Below are 22,424 nucleotides of genomic sequence, written 5' to 3' on the forward strand. Positions count from 1 at the left end.
CAATACAATATAATAAAATATAAAAACAGCATATCATAGCATAATTAAAAGTAATACAATAGATAATAATAAACATCACATCAAGGAATCGAGAAACAGTAAAACAAGAACAGGCCGCATGAACACAAAGATAAAACCCGGAGTGAGAGGGACAGAGGGGTACTCTAATGTGGACAGGGACATATGAAAGTGGGGCAGTTTAGAGGATAGATGTTCGGGGGGGATGCCAAGGACACCTGCCTCTCCACCGACTGCAGAACAAGGAGCTCCAGCTTTCGATGCCAAGCCATAAAGGAATTATAGAGTTGTTAAATGTTTTATTCTTGCAATAAACCCTGACATCCTACCTGCTCTCTAGCTGGGCTGCCAAGCCAGAATGGAGTTGAATATTGCACAAGAGACACAACTTAAAATTATTATTATTATTATTATTATTATTATTATTATTATTATTATTATTATTTTATTATGACACAGAAAACAAAATAGACATGCTGGATTTTGTATCACAAAATCACAAGTCGAACACTTCCCAAGTGTCTAGGACTGTGTGATGTATTTTCGGATGATGCGTGCAGATCCCAGTAGGGTGGCCTTTTGTATTTGGCAGATCGTAATTTTGTCAATGTCTATTGTTTCCAAATGAAATGCCCATCACCACTGGGACCACCTGCACTGGTTTCTTCCATAGTCTTTGAAGTTCAATCCTGAGGTCCTGATAGCGGCTGAGTTTTTCCTGTTGTTTTTCGTCAATGCGACTGTCACCTTGGATGGCAACATCAATGATCCAAACCTTGTTCTTTTCCACAACTGTGATGTCTGGTGTGTTGTATTCCAGAACTTTGTCAGTCTGGATTCGGAAGTCCCACAGTATCTTTGCGTGCTCATTTTCCAAGACTTTTGCAGGTTTGTGATCCCACCAGTTCTTTGCTGCTGGGAGGTGGCACTTGAGGCATACGTTCCAATGAATCATTTGGGCCACATAATTGTGCCTCTGTTTGTAGTCTGTCTGTGCGATTTTCTTACAGCAGCTGAGGATATGATCCATGGTTTCGTCGGTTTCCTTGCACAGTCTGCATTTTGGGTCATCAGCTGATTTTTCCATCTTGACCTTAGTTGCATTTGTTCCTGGGCTGCAAGGATCAGGCCTTCTGTCTCCTTCTTCAGGGTCCCATTCGTGAGCCAGAGCCAGGTCTTCTTCTTATCAGCTTTTCTAGATTGCCAGCCAGCCTCTGTTTAAAAACCTCCAAAGCCCTGCTGGATTTCATGCAACACATCTGTTAAGATCATTTTGCTCTTGCCCTGAGATTTGTCCTCCTTGACCTCAAGATCAGAGGAGAGAAGCCAGACCTTAAGATCTGGAAACCACATCTTTCTACAGTTAACTCAGTTATGTATCCTGAAGGGGGGCCGTATTGTAATATTAATTAATATCTGTGACATCAGAGCATCACAGAGGGCATCTACACTGCAGAATTAATGCAGATTGGCAGCACTTGAACTGCTCCAGCTCAGTGCTATGGAATCTTGTGATCTGTATTTTCACGAGGTCTTTAGCTTTCTCTTCCAGAGCATGCAAACTACAACTCGCCTGATTCCTTAGCATTGAGTCACGGCAGTTAAAGTGATATCAAACTGCATTGGTTCGACAGTGTAGATGCCCCAGCGGGGTTTGCAGGTAATGGCAGTAGGCTTATTATAGATGCAAAATGCCTGGGGATAATTCTGTAGCCAGTTAATATCATCTGGTCAAAAAGCTGCCCCCGAAACAAACACAGAGACAAAGCCGAGCCGGCCATGCGCCAGGTTGGCACCACCGCAACGCCAGTTCATTGTTCGAATCCAAATGAATTACTCCATAAACGGTATTCATCACCAGCGCGATGGCACACGACATCTTCAATTACTAAGTGGGCCGGCTACATAGATATTATTCCCTCCATCCATCCATCACTGTCCTCAAATTACAGGATGCGGAGGACGGAATTAGCCAAATGAACTCTTGAAACAGAACCCATTGGAAATTCAACTGAGAAGCTACATTAGCCTTCATTTGGTTCCGTCTGACCGTTTGAACTGGATTTTTAAAAACATTTATCTATACACATAATAAAAGTGAAAAATGTGCATATTCCACTGATGTCTCTATGGACCAGTGTTTCTCAACCTGGGGGTTGGGACCCTGGGGGGGTGTCGCAAGGGGGTCTCAGAGGGTTCACCAAAAACTCTCTGGTGCTCTCCAGACGTAGGTGAACTACATCTCCCCTAAATCACTGTCAGTTCCTCCCAAATCCCTCCAGTATTTTCTGTTGGTCATGGGGGTTCTGTGTGGGAAGTTTGGCCCAATTCTATTATTGGTAGGGTTCAAGGGCTCTTTGATTGTATTTGTGCCAAGTTTGGTCCAGATCCCTCATTGTTTCAAGTCCTCAGTGCTCTCTGGATGTAGGTGAACTACAATTCCCACACCCATGAAACCCTTTCAGTATTTATAGTTCACCTACAGTCAAAGAGCATTCTGAACTCCACCAACGATGGAACTGAACCGAACTTGGCACACAACTCCCACGACCAAGAGGAAATACTAGGAGGGTGTGGTGGGCATTGACCTTGAGTTTGGGAGTTGTAGTTCACCTACATCCAGAGATTACTGTGGACTCAAACGATAGATCTGGGCCAAAATTGGCATGAATACTCAATATGCCCAAAGGTGAACACGGGTGGGAGTTGTAGTTGCTGGGATTTATAGTTCACCTACAATCAAAGAGTATTCTGAACCGCACCAGCAATGGAATTGGGCCAAACTTTTCACATAGAACCCCCATAGTCAACAGAAAATACCGGAGGGATTTGGGGGGAATCGACAGTGATTAAGGGGAGATGCAGTTCACCTATGTCCGGAGAGCCCTGGAGAGTCTTTGGTGACCCCTTTGACACCCCCCTTGCGACCCCCCGGGGGATCCCGACCCCCAGGTTGAGAAACACTGGTCCAAGCAAAGAAATCTTCCTTCTTTGGCTACCGACTTGGGATTTCTCCTTTTTCGAGGGTAGCTTTTTTCCATTCCATTCAGTGCAGCTTGACGCATAAAAATGTAGTACCTACGCAGCCCTTTTTATGTGAGTCCTTCCTTCCTTCTCTCCTTCCTTCTTTCCTTCTCTCCTTCCTTTCTTCCTCCCTTCCTTCCTTCTTTTCTTCCTTCTCTCCTTCCTTCCTTCCTTCTTTCCTTGGTGTAGTATTTCGATTCAGCACTTCAGTGCCAGGCTGATCTTTTTCTGGAAAAGAGACCACTCGCTGCGTCTCCAGGAAGGACTTGGCAGAAGGACAAACCCAATTGGATTGCAATAAAACGTTCATGCGAGGAAGCTTAGCCCTTTGCCACCGACTGCTCACATCAGCCGTTGTTGCTACGTTACCAAGGAAGGAGAGGCAGCGATGACGACGGAGCCATCGCCTTCAAGGCCGGGAACATCGGTCGCTCCATTCCGCAAGACAGGAGACAACTTTGGGGAGGGGGTTTTAGACCCTTGGGATGGGTTTTAATGCCACCCTGATATTTTGGTGCTAAATTTGTAAATACAGTAATTACAACATAACATTGCTGTGTATTGAACTGCTTTTTCTGTCAAATTTGTTGTAAAACATGATGTTTTGGGGCTTAATTTGTAAAATCATAACCTATTTATTTATTTATTTATTTATTTACAGTATTTATATTCCGCCCTTCTTTCTCACCCCAAAGGGGACTCAGGGCGGATCACATTATATACATATAGGGTAAACATTCAATGCCCATATGCACATAGAACCGAGACAGAGACAGACAGACGCAGAGGCAATTTAACCTTCTCCTGAGGGGATGTTCGATTCTGGCCACAGGGGGGAGCAGCTGCTTCATCATCCACTCTGACGGCACTTCCTCATTCCAATGTCATAAATTAGTTAAACTTGCCTCCCCACTTATATTAGTGGTACCTTATTTCCTACTTGATAGATGCAACTATCTTTTGGGTTGCTAGGTCAGCAATGAGCAGAGGCTATTTTTTATTTTTAATTGATGGGTGCTCACCCTGCCACGGGTTGGCCTCGTACTGTGATTTATTGCAGCAGGCTGCTCACCAGCCTGCACCACAGCCCGGCCCCTAATTTGATGTTTAATAGGCTTTTCCTTAATCCCTGCTTATTATCCAAGATATTCGCTTATCCAAGCTTCTGCTGGCCCATTTAGCTTGGATAAGTGAGACTCTACTGTAGTTGCAAGGCTATTCAGTGCTAATCATGCTGGCCAATTGCAACATTGAGACTTGCCTCCAACAGACAAGAGTTCTTTCTTTCCCCCACCCTGGACATTCCAGATATATAAACAGACCTCACAACCTCTGAGGATGCCTGCCACAAATGTGGGCGAGATGACAGGAGAGAATGCTTCTGGAACATGGCCATAAAGCCCAGAAAACTCACAGCAACCCAGTGATTCCAGCCACAAAAGTCTTCAACAACAGAAAGCCATCTCTCTGGCATCCTCTCCTCATTTGGAGTGGCCAGCTGAGCAAGCCCAGAGCCAGAGCGGTGGGGAGCCATGCATTTTTCATGGCCACCCCGGCAGAGTGTCCGCCTGCGAGGAGCCTGGCGCTGTTCGGGTCACCTGCCTGACCTTCAGGTGTCTTCCTCGACTCCAGAGAGGCTTTACGGGTCGCCATCTGCTCCCCAAGAGCCTCCTGGCGAGAGAAGCTCATCTTCCGCATCGAGAGGAAGGAAGAGGAGAGATAATAATAATATAATACTTTATTTTTCCATCCCGCTTCCATCTTTCCGAGGGACTTGGGGCGGCTAGCATGGGGCCAAGCCCAAAGAACAAAACACAAACCTGATTAAAACATACCGTATATACTCGAAGATAAGCCAAATTTTTCAGACTTTTTTTTTGAGCTGAAAAAGCCTCCCTTGTCTTATAATGGGATCAAGGCCAGGTAACAGAACCTGGAGGCCATTGCTTGTAATATATGATATATTTCTCTCTTACCTTCCCTTATCAGTTTTCTTTTCCAAAGCCTCCCTCACTCTTAACCAAGATAATGTTTTGAAAAGGGAAAGAAGCCCTTGCAAGTCAGGAAAAATTAAAAAATATCCATTAATCTTGTAAAAGCATTTTCCCCTGAAATATTTATTAAACTCTCCTACAGATATATAGGCATTAACCCCCTGCATGCATTTGCAGTCCCTATGTACTTATATCTCTCTATCTACATTAATTTTATATATGATTTTTCCTCTCATATGTTTGCAGGTCCTTGCAAATCCTATATACATATAGATCCATGTATCTGTATATCTGTATCCATATATAGAGTCTCATTTATCCAAGCTAAATGGGCTGGCAGAAGCTTGGATAAGCGAATATCTTGGATAATAAGGAGGGATTAAGGAAAAGCCTATTAAACATCAAATTAGGTTATGATTTTACAAATTAAGCACCAAAACATCATGCTATACAACAAATTTGACAGAAAAAGTAGTTCAATACTCAGTAATGCTATGTAGTAATTACTGTATTTACAAATTTAGCACCAAAATATCATGATGTATTGAAAACATTGACTACAAAGATGCATTGGATAATCCAGAACGTTGGATAAGTGAGTTTTGGATAAGTGAGACTCCACTGTATATACATTAGTTAACCTACTGATACCTGGATTAATGTAATTTTATTGGTATCTATTTTTATTTTGAAATTTACCAGTAGCTGCTTCATGTCCCACCCTCGGCTTATACTCGGGTCGATAAGTTATCCCAGTTCTTTGTGGTAAAATTAGGTGCCTCGGCTTATATTCAGGTCGGCTTAAACTCGAGCATATACAGTAAGTAAACAATATAACAAAAACAGAATAAAATAAAATGGATTAAAACACAATGATACAATATAAAACAATAAAAGTTAAAATAAAATGATAAAATAATATAAAACAGACTACAAAAATGTGTCGGATAATCCAGAACATTGGATAAGCGAGTGTTGGATAAGTGAGATTCTACTGTAAGTACCACACAATTAAACAGGAAATAACACTTTCAAACCAGGAACAGATTTTTTTTCAAATGTTATAGGCATGTCTTCTCTGCCCATCGGTACATCCTCTCATTAGCTTGCTTAATCACAATACAATAAGCAATTCAAATAGAAAACATGTAAAACAACAAGAAAAGATAAAAGCAACATTAAACATTAAAGCTTGACACACCGGGCCCCAAACCCGTGGTTCTTGCGGAGCCGAAATCCCTCAAGACTAAGAAATTGATGGAGTCACGATGAATTAGCCGGCAGCTCAAAGGACCTGCAAAAGCAGCTGGTGCTGGCATTATCTCCCCGGCCTCTTCCTTAGGCGACTCGATCAATTATCATCTATTATGCATCGCCACTTAGCTCCATGGGATCGGCTGGACCCCCAGCTGGGTCTGTGGGGCAACGAGGCGGCCGCTTCACCCAGTCTGTCCCTCCCCACTAAGCCCCGAGGGCCGACACTGGCCGGCAGATGGGCAGCACCGTCCTTGTCATTGCATGAACCTGAAAGCAACACAGCTCAAGGCAACCCACCTAATTCGTGTAGAGATACAGTTGTCCTATTACTAGCTTATATACAGAATAGAACAATGGTAACAGACAAAATGTAATAATTACAGGCGCATGAGTAATGCACAAATGAAAACTGTTTACAACATTACATCAAACATTATATTCATGCTTGTATGTTTTTTCAGTAACAGATAAGTATATTCAGTGACTGAGTTCAACACTTTGAATTTCAGTGTAACCCGCCTAATTTCCCATTGCAAGAGGCATGGAGGGTCACCTTGGCCAAGGCTGGGATCTTCTTTGGAAATTGCGTGGCATGAATCCATAGCGCTATCGCCATTGTATCAGGGCTGCCCTGGCAGAGGAATATCCCCCACTTAAGAGGCCTAAGGATAGATGCCAATATTTGTTTTGTGTACTTTTCATATTATATTTTATCTCTAGGAAACCCCAGTGACACAGCGGATTAAACCTCTGATCTGCTGCACTTGCTGACCAAAAGGTTGGCGGTTCGAATCCGTGGAGCTGGTGAGCTCCCACTGTCAGCCCCAACTTCTGTCAACCTAGCAGTTCAAAAACATGGCAATATGAGTAGATGAATAGGTACCGCTCCGGCAGGAAGGTAACGGCGCTCCATGCAGTCATGCCGGTGGCCACATGACCTTGGAGGTGTCTACAGACAACGCCGGCTCTTTGGCTTAGAAATTGAGATGAGCACCAACCCCTAGAGTGTGGGTAGATCAATAGGTACTGCTCCGGCGGGAAAGTAACGGCGCTCCATGCAGTCATGCCAGTGGCCACATGACCTTGAAGGTGTCTGCGGACAACACCAGCTCTTCAGCTTAGAAATGGAGATGAGCACTAACCCCCAGAGTCAGACATGACTGGACTTAACGTCAGGGGAAACCTTTGCCTTTTATAGATTATTGTATAGTGGATTCTCACTTATCCAACATTCGCTTATCCAACGAATTTTTGTAGTCAATGTTTTCAATATATCGTGATATTTTGGTGCTAAATTCGTAAATACAGTAATTACTACATAGCATTACTGCGTACTGAACTACTTTTTCTGTCAAATTTGTTGTATAACATGATGTTTTGGTGCTTAATTTGTAAAATCATAACCTAATTTGATGTTTAATAGGCTTCTCCTTAATCTCTCCTTGTTCTCCAACATATTCGCTTATCCAACGTTCTGCCGGCCCGTTTATATTGGATAAGTGAGACTCTACTGTATCACTGTATTATCCTTATAGATAATAATACTGGCCAAGATCAATACTACCAATCTACTGTTTTGGGACCAAAAAGAAGCTTTGTTTCAAACCTCATTGGAATGAAGAGTTTCAAGCCCAAGGATACCATAGATTTGTCCCTGAGGACCTAGAAAATGCTGAGAGAGGGCACATTTTCGTTGATAAATGAAACCTCGGATCCTGTCCTTTGCCGCCTTCTAGTGGCCACACCCGAGATTGCAGCCTTTTCTACAGCTGCTGAATACAGGGCCAGCTCAGCCCTTGGTCACTACAGGGACCCTTTGGCACCGCCCAGTGGCCACAGTGGAAATCGCACCGCTTTAGGGACAACAAAGAAGGGAAGGAAAAGCTTTAAAAACTGGCAGGGCTTTAGGAAATTGACCCAGGATGATGGGTGTTACAGTCCACCCACAAAGAGCGCTCCGAATCCAAAATGTAAAATGGCTTTTGGTCCTAGGTTCTTTATTCTTTATTATTCTGGTTTTAAATCTTTTATCTAATTTTAGTTATTGCCTAGTAAATCTAACTGTTTTAATTTGATTTGTTAGTAAATTAGTATTGCATATCCCTTCTTACATAAGGTGTGTGTGTGTGTGTATACTGTATGTGTGTATATATCTATATCTATATTATCTTTATCACACAGACAGGCTCCAGTTCCCAGTGCTGAGGAGCCACCAAGTCACTCTTTTCCACTGACATTGAGGTTACAGCGAACACCATGAACATGTATCCCAACCCCTGCCAATGTCCTTCCAAACACGACAATCCACCACCCAAGGAATGCTTTTGTTTGGGGACCATTTCACCCTAGATTGTGCCTTTTCCTCCACCACAGGCAGGCATCCCAGGGTTCTCCACTGGTGTGGAATTTGCATGACCCCACCCACTGCCCTTCCCTTTCCAATCTGTCTGCAGAACAAACACAGCAGAGGAGGAGTTTGGGGGTTTGACTCCACATAGTGGAAGTTGTAGTTCACCCTGCACCAAGTCAAAGCACTGTGACTCCTACTGGGGAATTTAGAGGAGTTGTAGTTCAACTACACCCAGAATGCTATACACCCAAACAATGATGGGTCTGGGCCAAACTTGCTATGCAGAACCGATATGCCCAGATTTGAATACTGGTGGGTTTGGAGGGGAATTGGCCTGGACATTTGGGAGTAGTAGGTACTGGGATTTATAGTTCACCTGCAATGAATGAGCACTCCGAACCCCTCCGATGATGGACCAGGACCAAACTTGGCACACAGGGCCACATAACCAAAAGAGCATATTGGACAAGTTTGGGGAAAAGGGAGTTATAGTTCACCTGTATCCAGAGAAACAATGGACCGGGACCAAACTTTGCACAGAGAAGCCTCAGGACCAACTGAACATACTGCAGGGGTTTGTGGGAATGGGCCTTGATTCTGGGAGTTGTAGTTCACCCGCATCCAAAGAGCACTGAACCCAGCCAACGACAGATCTGGACCAAACGTGGCACACAGACTCAACATAGCCTACTGTGGATACTGACAAATGTTTTGGGACAATTGCCCCGGGAAGCTGGGAGTTGTAGTACTTCACCCCAATCCAGAGAGCACTGCAGACAGGCGATGACCAGTCAACGATGGATCTGGACCACACTTGTACACAGACCCAAAATGGCCAGCTTTGAATACTGGAAGGGTTTGGGGAGGATTGAACGATTCTGGGAATAATAGTTCACCCACTGCAAACTGAGAATACCTAACAATCAAAGACAAATCATGTCTTTATCAAATAACACGGGCACCTCCAGGTCCCCAAGCTAGTGTATGTATGTATGTGTATATATATGTATGTATGTATATGTGTGTGTATATATACAGTAGAGTCTCACTTATCCAACACTCGCTTATCCAACGTTCTGGATTATCTAACGCATTTTTGTAGTCAATGTTTTCAATACATCGTGATATTTTGGTGCTAAATTCGTAAATACAGTAATTACTACATAGCATTCCTGCATATTGAACTACTTTTTCTGTCCAATTTGTTGTATAACAATTTGATGTTTAATAGGCTTCTTCACCTCTCCTTATTATCCAACATATTCTCTTATCCAACGTTCGGCCGGCCCGTTTATGTTGGATAAGTGAGACTCTACTGTATATAAAATATATATATATATATGGCATGTACAATCCATAAAAATTGTTCTAAACAGTGTTCAAAAGTAGCTGGTGCTTTGTTTCTAAAGTTCTTTCCGAAGTTTGGGGGTAAAATTTTTGAAACCCGAACGAAACTTAAATGGTAATTGCACATGCGCATTAAGGAAAACATCACTTTCAATGGGAAAACTTCAGGGGCTTCTCTCTCCCTCATTTTTGAGCTATACTGATGAAACTTGCTACAGTGGTAAAACACATTTGCCACTGTTAGCACACCAAATTTCAGAACATTTGACTTATCCACTGATTTTTTGGCAAATTTTCAAAGTTTTAATTAAAAAAAACACAATTTTAATAATAAAGGAAATCTGTTATTTATTATTTATTTGTTTAAGACACTTCTACCCTGCTTCTCTCAACCCCGATGGGAACTCAAGGCAGCTTTACATATAGGTAACTATTTGATACCTTTAAAAACAATGTACAATAAAATTAACATTTAAAATGGAATTATAAAAAACAATTAAAGCACGAGGCTTTTATCCCCTAGGCCACCGGAGGCTCCACAAGGATGGTAAAAACATCAAAAACACCCGGGTAACGTCCTAGCAGAAGGCCAATTCTCTCACTCCAGAAGCGACTTGCAGTTTCTCAAGAAAAAAAAAGCTCCAGCAATGGCTTCCCGCTCATACCCCACCTCCCTCCTGCGCGCATGCGCTCTGCAGACCGCCTCCCTCAGTGGCCCAGATCTCCGGGTCCCGCCCCTTTCTTATCCCGGTCCTTTCTCTTCCCTTTCGAGAGCCCCTCCTCGGCGAAAAGCCTCCTCCCCGTTCTCGTTCCCTACCCGCTCCGTGCGCGACCGCGACAGAACCCCTCCGCCTCCTTCCGCGGCCGGGCGCCGACTGCCTCAGGCCTGCTTCCCCTTCGCGCGCTCCCATTGGTCGCCTCCCGCGGCGCAGCCCGGCCCTCATTGGCCGGCCCGCTTGCCCGTCACTGGCGCCTTTTCCTTCGCCCCGCCCCCTCGGCGCCCATTCGGCTCGCGTGCGTGCGCCCGCCTGCCTGCCTGCCTGGCCGGGTGGGTTCCTTCGCCGCCCGCGGAGCCCCTTCCCCAGGAAGGACACGAGGCGAGGACGGAGACGGCCATGGACATGAAGAAGCGGATCCACCTGGAGCTGCGGAACCGGACGCCCTCGGACGTAAGCGAGTGGGTGAGGGGATTGCGTGAGGTGTCTACTTCGCGCCTGAAGGACCCCTGCGGCGCTCTTCCGGGTGTTCCCGTCCTCGTCGTCGTTGTTGTTGTGGTCGCGCCGATGCTCTCCTCCTTCTCCCCCGCCGAAGCCGGACGCGGCGCCATCTTTTCCCCTTCCTCCCAAGAGCAGCCCCGCCCTCTTCCCGCCGCCTTCTCCTTCCTGCCGCGCTTCCCTTCCGGTGGCAGCACGGCGGGGGTCGCCATCTTGGGGCCTCAGGGACGGTTTGGCAGGAAGATGCAATCTCAGCCAGGCCTGGGCCGACTTGGGCCCTCCCTCCAGGTGTTTTGGACTCCAACGCCCATCATTCCTCGCCTCAGGCCCCTTCCTTTTCCCCCTCAGCCGCTTAAGCGGTTGAATCCTGGCTTTGTACATTTGGGCAAGGTTTGACCTTAAATGCAGCATTATGGTGCTTATTTCAGGACCCCCAAGATCAGGGAATAAATAACTTGCATATCTTACTTGAAAAGCTGCCGGTTTCTATCAGATGCAGATCTGTTCAAAATAAATCTTTTTCAATAGTGTGGCAAAAAACTGTATATAGAAAATACATTATTAATAGTATTATTTAGGACCCCCCAAAACAGGGATTGATCACTTGCATTTCTTACTTATTCTTCTTACTTATAGGAAGCTGCCTATTCCTATCAAAATGTGTAGCAAAAACTGTATATAAAATACATTATTATTATTATTATTATTATTTACTTTATTTATAGCCTGTTTTCTCCCTGAGTGTACTCAAGGCAGCTAACAACTATACACTTGGATCAATTTAAAACAAAGTGAATACAATTTTAAAAACCATTTAAACATTACAAAGAACATATCACACAACCAGTGTTAGCCGTTAGTTAGATTTAAAACATTCTGGCAAAAGCCACCTTGAACATTTAGGATTTACATGGATGGCTGAACGAATGCAATTTCGATGATGATGGATCATGACAATAATAATAATACTGTAGTGTGTTCCACAGGGTTTTTCCACCCTTCGAAGACCCTCCTCCTAGTATTTGCCCACCTTTCTATAACCTGTAAATAGGGGGAACAATAATGGTTTCAGAATCCAGTATAAATGTTTGCTTCCAGAGCAGGTAATATTTGAGCTGCTGACTTCCCTTTGTTTTTCATAGGACATTGCATTCAATGAATTTGTGTTTGAATCCTACTTGTACTTTGGTGCACATGTTGTTTTCCATTCCTATGTTGTTGGTGGTTGGTGCAATGGAGGGAGAATGAGCTGCCTGTTCGTTTGGGAAACCAAACTAAACAACATAAACCTGTGGGTGCCTGGAGGTTTCTATTCCGCTAAGTCCCAAAGTGGTACAGACTAATGGCATAGCAACATACTGGCATGGCAACTATCTGCATACTGTTCCCTTGACTCTCTTGGGAAAGGAGAGTGCCGCTTTTTTGTGTTATGTCTCTCAATAACCCGCTAAGCCAAGCCTTATTCTTATTCCATACACAAATCCTTGCCTATCCATTGGGACAGAAAGGTCATCTGACCTGCTGTGTTTCATGAGGCCTTTGGGTCTCTCTGCCATGTATTTGATGGGCTGCACAACATATCTTGCTTTGTGGCGCACAGGTCCCTGGTTGATAAGAGACACTGCACTGGCCGCTTCAAAGCGGTGTTTCCCAGTAGCAACATGTACATTTATAAAGAGAAAATAGCAATGTTGTTATTGTCATGAAGATGCTGTATTAAGCATACTTACGAATCACATAAACCCCCCCCCCCCCCCAGGAAGTCACATACAGCATAGTCTGCATGGAGCAACATGATATTCTATCAGACCCACCGTTTAAAGCATGGCAGGTGCTAAGCCCAGGAGGAGCCTTTGGTTCAGCCCAAAAACAGAGCTTGGGGTCTCCTCCAATTATGATCAGCGACCGAGCCTTGGCCTGCTGCTTCCCAATGTTGCCCTCTCCTGCCTGGACTGCACATGGATGCCATGGTAGGGTACCCAGTCCTTGCCGCTCGACTCCCCTTCCTTTTGCTGAAGCTGCAAGGCGTCTTTGCTGAACGCAGCTCTCCAGCCATCTGGCTCCCAGCGGCAGCTCTGCCTTTCCCGGGGGGGGGGGGGGGGGGGGCAGAGGGGGGGAGGATGCTCTTCCGGCAAGATGTGGATCTGGGTCTTGTGCTGCTGCTGGTTGTTGTGTAAATCTCTTGAGCATTCCTCTCCGGCAGCATTGGCAGATTGGAATTTCCTTCAAAAGGAATGCCAAAGCATGTGCATTTAGGACAATTGCTCAGGTAGAGAGCTGGACTTTGTGGCTGAAATGGAAAAGAGCTCGCTCTACAGTTGAAATAAGGACAATGCTCTTGATATTTCAGCGTAACATTAACTTGGTGACACTGTCCAATCTTAGTTGTCTGGGATGTATTAAAAACACATCACCAAATTAAAATTATGGAAGCGCTTCATCTTGGCACTTGGTGGGTCCAAAAACTACCTTACAGGGAATATGTAAAACAGCATTTCTGAACTGTTGTGTTCTTGCCTATTGCATGCTAAAGCCTGGCGAGTACAAATGTGTGTATACAGTAGAGTCTCACTTATCCAAGCCTCGCTTATCCAAGCCTCTGGATAATCCAAGCCATTTTTGTAGTCAATGTTTTCAATATATCGTGATATTTTGGTGCTAAATTCGTAAATACAGTAATTACAGCATAGCATTATTGCGTATTGAACTACCTTTTCTGTCAAATTTGTTGTATAATACGATGTTTTGGTGCTTAATTTGTAAAATCATAACCTAATTTGATGTGTAATAGGCTTTTCCTTAATCTCTCCTTATTATCCAAGATATTCGCTTATCCAAGCTTCTGCCGGCCCGTTTAGCTTGGATAAGTGAGACTACTGTAGTTAAACACCACTGAATTATTTAAGTTGCCCCTTAAAAAGGACAATAACTATTCCGATTTCCTTGCACTTTGCAACTAAGTTGTATTTAGTTCAGTGAATGTCATTGTGGGCCTTGGTCTCAGGAGATATAAAATAATGTCCCAGTGGCAGCAGCATCTTAAGATGAACTCTGTAGCCATTTTGTTTTGGTATGTTGCCATTTGCTACAAAGACATGCAAACTTTAGATGTGTTGTTTGCAAAGCAAAACCAAACAAAAACCCAGCAGACCCAAATATTATTATTATTGTCATTGTCTCAACTTTTTCTCTGTAGGTTAAAGAGCTTGTTCTTGACAACTGTAGGTCAAACGAAGGCAAAATCGAAGGCCTCACTGATGAATTTGAGGAGCTGGAGTTCTTAAGCACCATCAACGTAGGCCTCACCTCGGTTGCAAATTTACCAAAGTTAAACAAGCTTAAGAAGGTGAGTGGATTCGGTCTTCTTTTTAACAAAGAAAAGAGTGCCTTTCTCAGAGTGACATTGGTTGTTCATGCAGTTCGGTGGCTTTTGGCACCTTGTGTACACAAAGCAGACGAAACTCAGTCCTTGCCCTTAAAAGTGTCCCCCTCCCTGTAACCTCACCTCTCTGGTGTTTCTGCTTGAATGCTTCATTCATTCTCATCTCCAGTTCAATATGTCTGAACACAAACCTCTCCCTCCCTGCCCAAACCTGCACTGGCATTTTGACCTTTCGTCCTCTTATGTAAGAATGCAGCCTTGACTTTTATCTTTGGCTGTTGTCCGCATTCAGTCTGTAGTCAAGCTGGGTTACCGAAATAAAATTAAGCAGCAGTCCTTTCTCTCTGCTCCATTGTAAATACACTGGTTGTCTCACCAGGCTTTCTGGTCTTTTTGGCCTGCATTGTCCTCCTTAGCATCATATAGTTGAAAGAGACCACATCGGCCATCTAGTCCAACCCCTTTTCCTGCGGGAAAAGCACAAAGCACACCCAACAGATGGCTATCTTTGGAAACTATTTAAAAGTCTCCAAAGAAGGAGCCTCCACCTGGCTCCTAGACAGAGACTTCTACTCGTGTGGTCAGGAAATCCTTCCTCATGTTCAGGTGGAATCTCCTTTCCTGTCATTTGAACACATTGCTCCATTGAGTCCTAGTCTCCAGAGCAGCAGAAAGGAAGCCTCCTTTCAGATATTTAAACATGGCTCTCGTGTTTCCTCTCAACCTTCTCTTCTGTAGGCTCTTTAAGTCACTTCTCAGAGGAATTATGCATGGTCTATAGGGCTACAACCCTTTTAGTGACCCTTTTCCTCTGGACCCCTGGCCATCTTGTCTTGAACATTTTCCTCTTGCGACCCCATTTAGATGGAGAAATTTTTGCATCACCCTGGGTAATGGGTATATAAAATAGGTATGCAAATCAAGCCTTTACTGATGGTGCATTATAAAGACATTTATTTTAAAACAGTCCCCTCCCAAGAGATGCCCATCCAACCTCTGCTGGCTCACTTACGTATCAATGGTGGGAGTGAGTTACCTGGGAGTTCTCTGGAAATTGTCCACTCTCATATGACATACCATAAATACATCTGTCTCTTTCCCACACGTGTGTAGTTCAAGTGGTCATAGAATCGCTCTCTGAAAGGGATTCCCCATTTCTCGCCCTCAGCTCGAGTTAAGTGACAACAGAATCTCAGGAGGACTGGAAGTCTTGGCGGAAAAATGTCCGAACCTCACACACCTCAACCTCAGCGGCAACAAAATCAAGGATCTCAGTACAATAGAGCCTCTGGTAAGTCTGTATAGCAGTGTGCAAAAGAGCAGCAAAACCGCAGCTTTTCGTGCTTCGCCTGGCTTTGGTTTCTCATTGGGAACAGAGGCCCATGTGCCAGTTTTGGCCCTGGTTTGGGGGCATCCAGGGCTCCCTTCCTTTCACCCTTTTTGTCCCTCCAGAAAAGAGACCTTGGTAGTTTCTTCAGGAAGTGAGGCCTGGGTTTATTTTAACCTCATACTATTCTGTGGCTTTGTCATGCCCAATAAAAGTTCTTTTTGCTCTGAATCTGATAGACTAGAGCTTTCTTTCTTGTGAAGTAGCGAGAAAAGGAGCCCTTTTTTAAAATCCTGGGAGCCCCTTGGCCTTTTCTTTCTTCATACATCTGCTAGGCTTTTGGCTGCACGTTGAGATTTGACCCCAATGCAAGATAAAATCCCTTTCTGTCTCTTTCCAGGAAAAGTTAGAAAACCTGAAGAGTTTAGACCTGTTCAACTGCGAGGTCACTAACTTGAACGATTACAGAGACAACGTCTTCAAGCTCCTCCCGCAACTGACCTACCTGGACGGCTACGACCGGGACGATAAAGAGGCCCCGGATTCAGACGCCGAGGGCTATGTGGAAGGCCTCGATGATGAGGAGGACGAGGAAGACGGTGAGTCCTTTGTCCTGCGAGCAGCCATTCCCAAAAGCTGTGCATATCATAGAAACCCCAGCAGAGTATTCTGACATTCCTGCAGTCAGAGTCACTCTTGGTTGCCCAATCAAAAGCTTTGAAAGGTAGTCAAATGATGAGAAAGCCACAGAATGCACTTCTCACAGCCAAAGGATGCAATGAACGTTTGCTTATATATACATACAATATATATTGTATGTATATATACTTGTAAACTGCCCTGAGTCTCCTTCAGGGTGAGAAGGGCGGGATATAAATGTCGCTAATAAATAATAAATGAATTCTAAAGTTGTCGGAGTGGCCGAGGACATCACAGAATCTGAGTTGCAACCTCTAGAAAGTTGTTTTACAGCTAGTTAAACTTTAGAGAAGCAGCTTGATGTGGTAGGGTTTGAGCACTGGACAGTAATAATAATAATAACAATAACAACAACAATAATGATATATTTTTATTTATTACCTGCCTCTCCTTTCGGCTCGAGATGGGGCCCAACATGGTCAAAGACATCTATAAAAGCACATATTGAAACAGTCAAAATTCAGTCATAAAAAGCTCATATCAAAACATACACATATTAAAATACAAGACACAGAAGTTAGAGCACAATAAAAATAGAATGTGTTTTTAAAATTCGTAAGTTAAAACTGATTGGGTGGGCCTGCTGAAAGAGATGCACCTTCAGTTGTGTTTTCAATTCCCGACAGCCTCATTTATAATTATGGAGACATGGCTTCGAATCCCTTATCCAGACATTGGTCTCTTGGGCAAAGTCCACTCTCTCAAATCTGAACAAGTCCTGCCAAGAAAGCCCAATGATGGGTTCGCTTTAGAGTTGTCCTAAGTTAGAAAGGACCTGAAGGCACAGCAATAGTGACTAAACTTAATAGGGAAACGAGTAAAGGAGGGGACGACGGTCACTGGCTGAAATAGCTTTTCTAAGGGCAGGAAGAAGGGTCTCTTCTGCATGGTACCCTCATGCAAAGTCATGGCATATCTCTGAGGACCTTTTCCTGGAGCATGGTCGTGTCCTTTAGCTTCTGGTACTGTATATACCTTTCCAGCCATTGTTGTGTTTGTGCAGATGAAGGGGTCAGCTACTAGATGAAGAACTGGTGCCCGGCCTTTTTCTCCCCTGTCTCTGTGCCATTTTCTTTCTTGCCACAGAAGGGCAAGATGGATCTCAAAGTGTCCAGCTGACCTGGTGACTTTGCCTGCCTTATTATTATTATTTTCTAGAGGAGGAGTTTGACGAAGAGGACGAGGAGGACGAGGAGGAGGAAGGCGAAGAAGAGGACGTCAGTGGAGAAGAGGAGGTAAGTGAGGAAGGCCCCTTGCTTTGGAGATGCATGTTGAAGCCTTGGGGCCACAAATTGTGTTCCTGAAGCCCCGTGCATTAATTTAAATCAATTGATCAATTAAGGGCAAGATTGCACTTTCGCTCCTCCAGAGTTTCTTCATAGAAGGGAAGAGTAATGCTTGTCCTTTCCACTTAGTGTCTCTCTCTCTCTTCTGCAGGAGGATGAAGAAGGTTATAATGATGGTGAGGTAGATGACGAAGAGGAAGAGGAAGAAGCAGCAGCTGGTAAGTACAGGAGGGGCCACAGGAAAGCCTCCGCAGATGGTCGAAAGGGTCCCATAAGGCAAATATATTTCAGCATAGTCCCCTCAGCCTTCTCCAAGCTAAGCATCCCCAGCTCCCTCAGCCGCTCCTCACAGGGAGCTTCATGGCTTCCAGACCTTTGGCCATTTTGGTGGTCCTTCTCTGGACATGAACTTACTTGTCCCAGTTCATTCTTGAATCGCTTTGCCCAGAACTGGACATAGGATCATCCCAGGTGAAGAGATCTGACCAGTCACAGCAACAGACTATGCTTAGGCAATCCCCTGTTGTCAGAGTATGGTGGTCCTGCAACTAAAGTGTCTTGGCGGTGGATACGTAGGTCACAATGGAGTCCTATTTTTGACCCGCATGTTCTTCCACAGTGAGGGCATCTCTTTCCAGATGGAAGCTGGTCCTGGTCTGGGTTGGCTTGACGCACCTTCCTTTTGGCACATTTCTCCTTTTCGCCCTCCATTCGTGCCTCTTCAAACTCCTCCACAGCACTGCTGGTCACAGCTGACCTCCAGTTAGAACGCTCAAGGGCTAGGGCTTCCCAGTTCTCAGTATCTATGCCACAGTTTTTAAAGTTGGCTTTAAGCCCATCTTTAAATCTCTTTTCCTGCCCACCAACATTACATTTTCCGTTCTTGAGTTGGGAGTAGAGTAACTGCTTTGGGAAACGGTGGTCGGGCATTTGGACAACATGTCCAGTCCAGCGGAGTTGATAGCGTAGGAGTATTGCTTCAATGCTGGTGCTCTTTGCTTCTTCCAGCACGCTGACATTTGTCCGCCTGTCTTCCCAAGAGATTTGCAGGATTTTTTGGAGGCAATTCTGGTGGAATCATTCCAGGAATTGAGTGTGATGTCTGTAGACAGTCCACATTTCGCAGGCGTATAAGAGGGTTGGGAGGACAGTAGCTTTATCAACAAGCCCCTTGGTCTCCCTATGGATGTCCCGATCCTTGAACACTCTCTTCTTCATTCGGAAGAATGCTGCACTCGCAGAGCTCAAGCAGTATTGTATTTCAGTCTCAATGTTGACTTTGGTGGAGAGGTGGCTGCCAAGGGAGTGGAAATGGTCATCATTTTCTAAGCTGTATTTCTGGCCTTGCAAAAGGATTGGCTGGTGACTCCTGGAAGAGCACTTTGTTTTTCTTGATGTTCAGTGAGAGGCCAAGCTTCTCGTATGCTTCTGCGAAAGTGTTTAGAGTGACTTGTAGGTCTTCTTCTGAATACACACAGACGACGTTATCATCAGCATATTGGAGTTCTATAACAGATGTTGTTGTGACCTTGATTTTGGCTATGACTGTGACTTCCTTCGATCTGGATATTGAGTCTTTTCGATGCAGCCTAGGATTGCATTGGCTTTTGTAGCTGTTGCATCACTTTGTTGACTTAATATTCAGCTTGCAGTCTCCTAAGACTCCTAGATCCCTTTCCCATGATCTGTTTTCAAGCTGAACACAAGTCAGCAGTGTGATGCAGAAGCTAAAAATCCAATGCATGTCTAGGCTGCATCAAGAGGACTGTAATGTCTAGATCAGGAGTCCCCAAACTTTTAAATTATAGGGCCGGTCCACAATCCTTCGGACTGTTGAGGGGCCGAATTATCATTTGGGGAAAAAAACCAAACAAATTCCTATGCACACTGCACATATCTTATTTGTAGTGCAAAACAACAACAATAACAATGAAAGAACAATACAATATTTAAAAATGAAAATAATTTTAACCAATATAAACCTATCAGGATTTCAGTAGGAAGTGTGGGCCTGCTTCTGGTCAATGAGATAGTCAGGTTAATTAGGATTGTTGTTGTTGTTGTGTGTCTTCAAGTCATTTCAGACTTTGGGTGAGCCTAAGTCCAGAATTATTTATTTAAGTCCAAAATCATTTACTACATTTATTTACTACATTTATATCCCACCCTTCTCACCCCGAAGGGAACTCAGAGCAGTTGTATGTACATACAATATATTATATTATTAGCATAGCACAATATTAGCATTATACTATATTGAACTATACCACTATACTGTAATAATATATGTGATATATATCATATAATTAATATTATTATATGATATTATTGTTAGTATTGTATTGTATAAAATGATAATATTATCAATATTATATGTATATACAATATATTATATTATTAAAACTGATATAAAAATATTATGTTATAAATGAGGGCGAGGGCCAGGTAAATTACCTTGGAGGGCCGCATCCGGCCCCCGGGCCTTAGTTTGGGGACCCCTGGTCTAGATGGAGGGAAATCATATCCCCCTCTATTCTGCTTTGGAGAAATGCCTCCACTGTTTGGAAAAGCTTCTTTTAAGGGTTGCATTCAAATACTTACAATTGGAGCTCCCATCCAAGCCAGGTGTCCCCTGTCGTTGTGTATTTGTTCGTTGTGTTTCTTCTGCCTCGGTGTAAGCCCACCCCGGTGACCCCTCTTGTCATTCCCTTCACAGAGGAAGAAAGAGGAGAGAAGAGAAAACGAGAGGCCGACGACGAAGGAGACGAGGAGGATTAAACCCGGCCCGCGATCCCTTGGCGGAGAGGCAGATTTCCTGTTGTGATTTGACTGTTTCTCCCCTGTCTTTCTCTCTGACACACAAACACTCCCCCTCCCCAGAGTGTCCTGTTGCCGCGGGGTAGAGAAGGAAACACGTTAAATCGAGGGAAATTAAAATAACATTTTTTTTCAAGAAACACAAAAACCTGCCACTCCTCCTTCTGTTTCTGAAGAATTTTCCTTTCACGTCTGTTTTCAGTTCCTGTTACGATGCAATCACAAATATAAATTTTGTTTTTGTTTTTTTGGAGTGGATCATCCTGGATATTTTTAGGTATTAAAAAAAAGAACGTTTTAAAAAAATAATAATAATGATCAAGAAAATTCCCATTTACGACACAAAGGTCGTAAGGTGAGACTTTTATAGCTGATGAGTCTCTGGGCATATTTGTAAGTATTTTATTTTATTTTCCTTCTTTTCTGGATGCAGCAAAACATGCTACAAAGCATTCCAGCCGCAGCAACAGATTTGATAAAGTGTTTACTTTGTTGACTGTTTGTGAATGAACGGCTGCCGTTTGCAGAAAACCCTTCTTCTGCCACTACTTTTAGGTTACTTTTCCCTTCCGTTTGTAAATAGTGACCAAATATGATTTTTCCCCCTTTTTGTTTCCAGTTATTCCCTGTTTTTGATATCTGGAAGGAGAATGTTCTCTGTAAATGGCAGCCGTTGAAATAATCACACACACACGTATATAGGTGTGTGTAAGTGTTCCTAATTTTCCTGAATTTAACTGGTGGTCAAAATAAAATATAAATTTGACTGTTGTTATAATAATAATAATAAAAATACAAAGAAAATGTTTTGAATCCTTTTCACTAAGGTGTGTACTATTTTGGTCTGTAAAATATTATATATATAAATATATTAACCTGCCCTTGCTATGAAAAGCAGCCAGAATCCATGTGTGCTCTATGATTATAAATTCTGGAAATTTTTACAAACCTTTTACGTAATAGAAAAATACAGAAGCATGTCGGGGCCTTGGCCGGTTTTTCCTTTTCGTACATTCGGAAGCATGGAATGCTAACTCACACAAAACAAAGTTGTATTTTCTTACCTAGTTGCAAAGTCAGTACGTTTGAAAGCAGAGTTAACCTTGTTTGAATGTACAGTTTTACTTTCATATCCCTCTTTAAGCGATAGAAGTGACTTGTTCTTTTCCTCGTCTCATCTGTGTATAAACAACAACCACAAAACCGTCGCAACCTTTTCCTTCTCGCTCTCCGGAGAGCCAAACCTTTTTGAGTTTTATGTCTTGTTTGTCAATGATGGATTTCAATAAATCTTTTTTATACAACGCTTTGTTTCCTTCCTGTGGCTTATTAGAATAATAATAATAATAATAATAATACGTTTTAAAAGGGGAAACCTACGCCTTGATTTTGGAGGGAGGTATTTAAAATAAAGATTCTTTTCTGATTATTTTCAGCAACATATTAAGTCCAAACAGGTCTCCACAAAAGCCTCCGAATGTCCGTTGATGAGGATGGATTACGAATACTCCATTGTGGCCTTCATTTGGGATCTTCCTACCAAATCATCTGATGTAAGTAAATACTATGCTCTGAGCCATTCCAGGCAAATACTCTAATATTTCAATGCCTTTTCGCCCTATATAAACACCTCAAAAATGGGCTGCATCTTAGAATTGTAGCTGCTTGTAATTGAGAGTTATTATTATTTGTACTCTACATTTTCTCTC

General features: G+C 43.5%; 1 protein-coding gene across 2 annotated transcripts; it reads left to right on the plus strand.

Moving 5' to 3' along the window:
• Positions 1 to 10,959: 10,959 nt before the first annotated feature.
• anp32a (acidic nuclear phosphoprotein 32 family member A) lies at positions 10,960 to 22,019 on the plus strand. Of its 2 annotated transcripts, none has more exons than XM_003228561.4 (7): positions 10,960 to 11,159; positions 14,401 to 14,550; positions 15,755 to 15,877; positions 16,314 to 16,512; positions 17,771 to 17,847; positions 18,050 to 18,116; positions 20,615 to 22,019. In XM_003228561.4, exons 1-7 carry the CDS (start codon positions 11,106 to 11,108, stop codon positions 20,674 to 20,676), a joined length of 732 nt encoding a protein of 243 aa, XP_003228609.1. In that variant the 5' UTR covers positions 10,960 to 11,105; the 3' UTR covers positions 20,677 to 22,019. The 2 variants fall into 2 exon arrangements, with proteins under 2 accessions (XP_003228609.1, XP_062819239.1); XM_062963169.1 differs by lacking the exon at positions 10,960 to 11,159 and adding an exon at positions 12,252 to 12,307 and having other exon boundaries at positions 14,430 to 14,550.
• Positions 22,020 to 22,424: the final 405 nt, after the last annotated feature.

Source organism: Anolis carolinensis, unplaced genomic scaffold, assembly GCF_035594765.1.
Source record: "Anolis carolinensis isolate JA03-04 unplaced genomic scaffold, rAnoCar3.1.pri scaffold_11, whole genome shotgun sequence".
Lineage (NCBI taxonomy): Eukaryota > Metazoa > Chordata > Lepidosauria > Squamata > Dactyloidae > Anolis > Anolis carolinensis.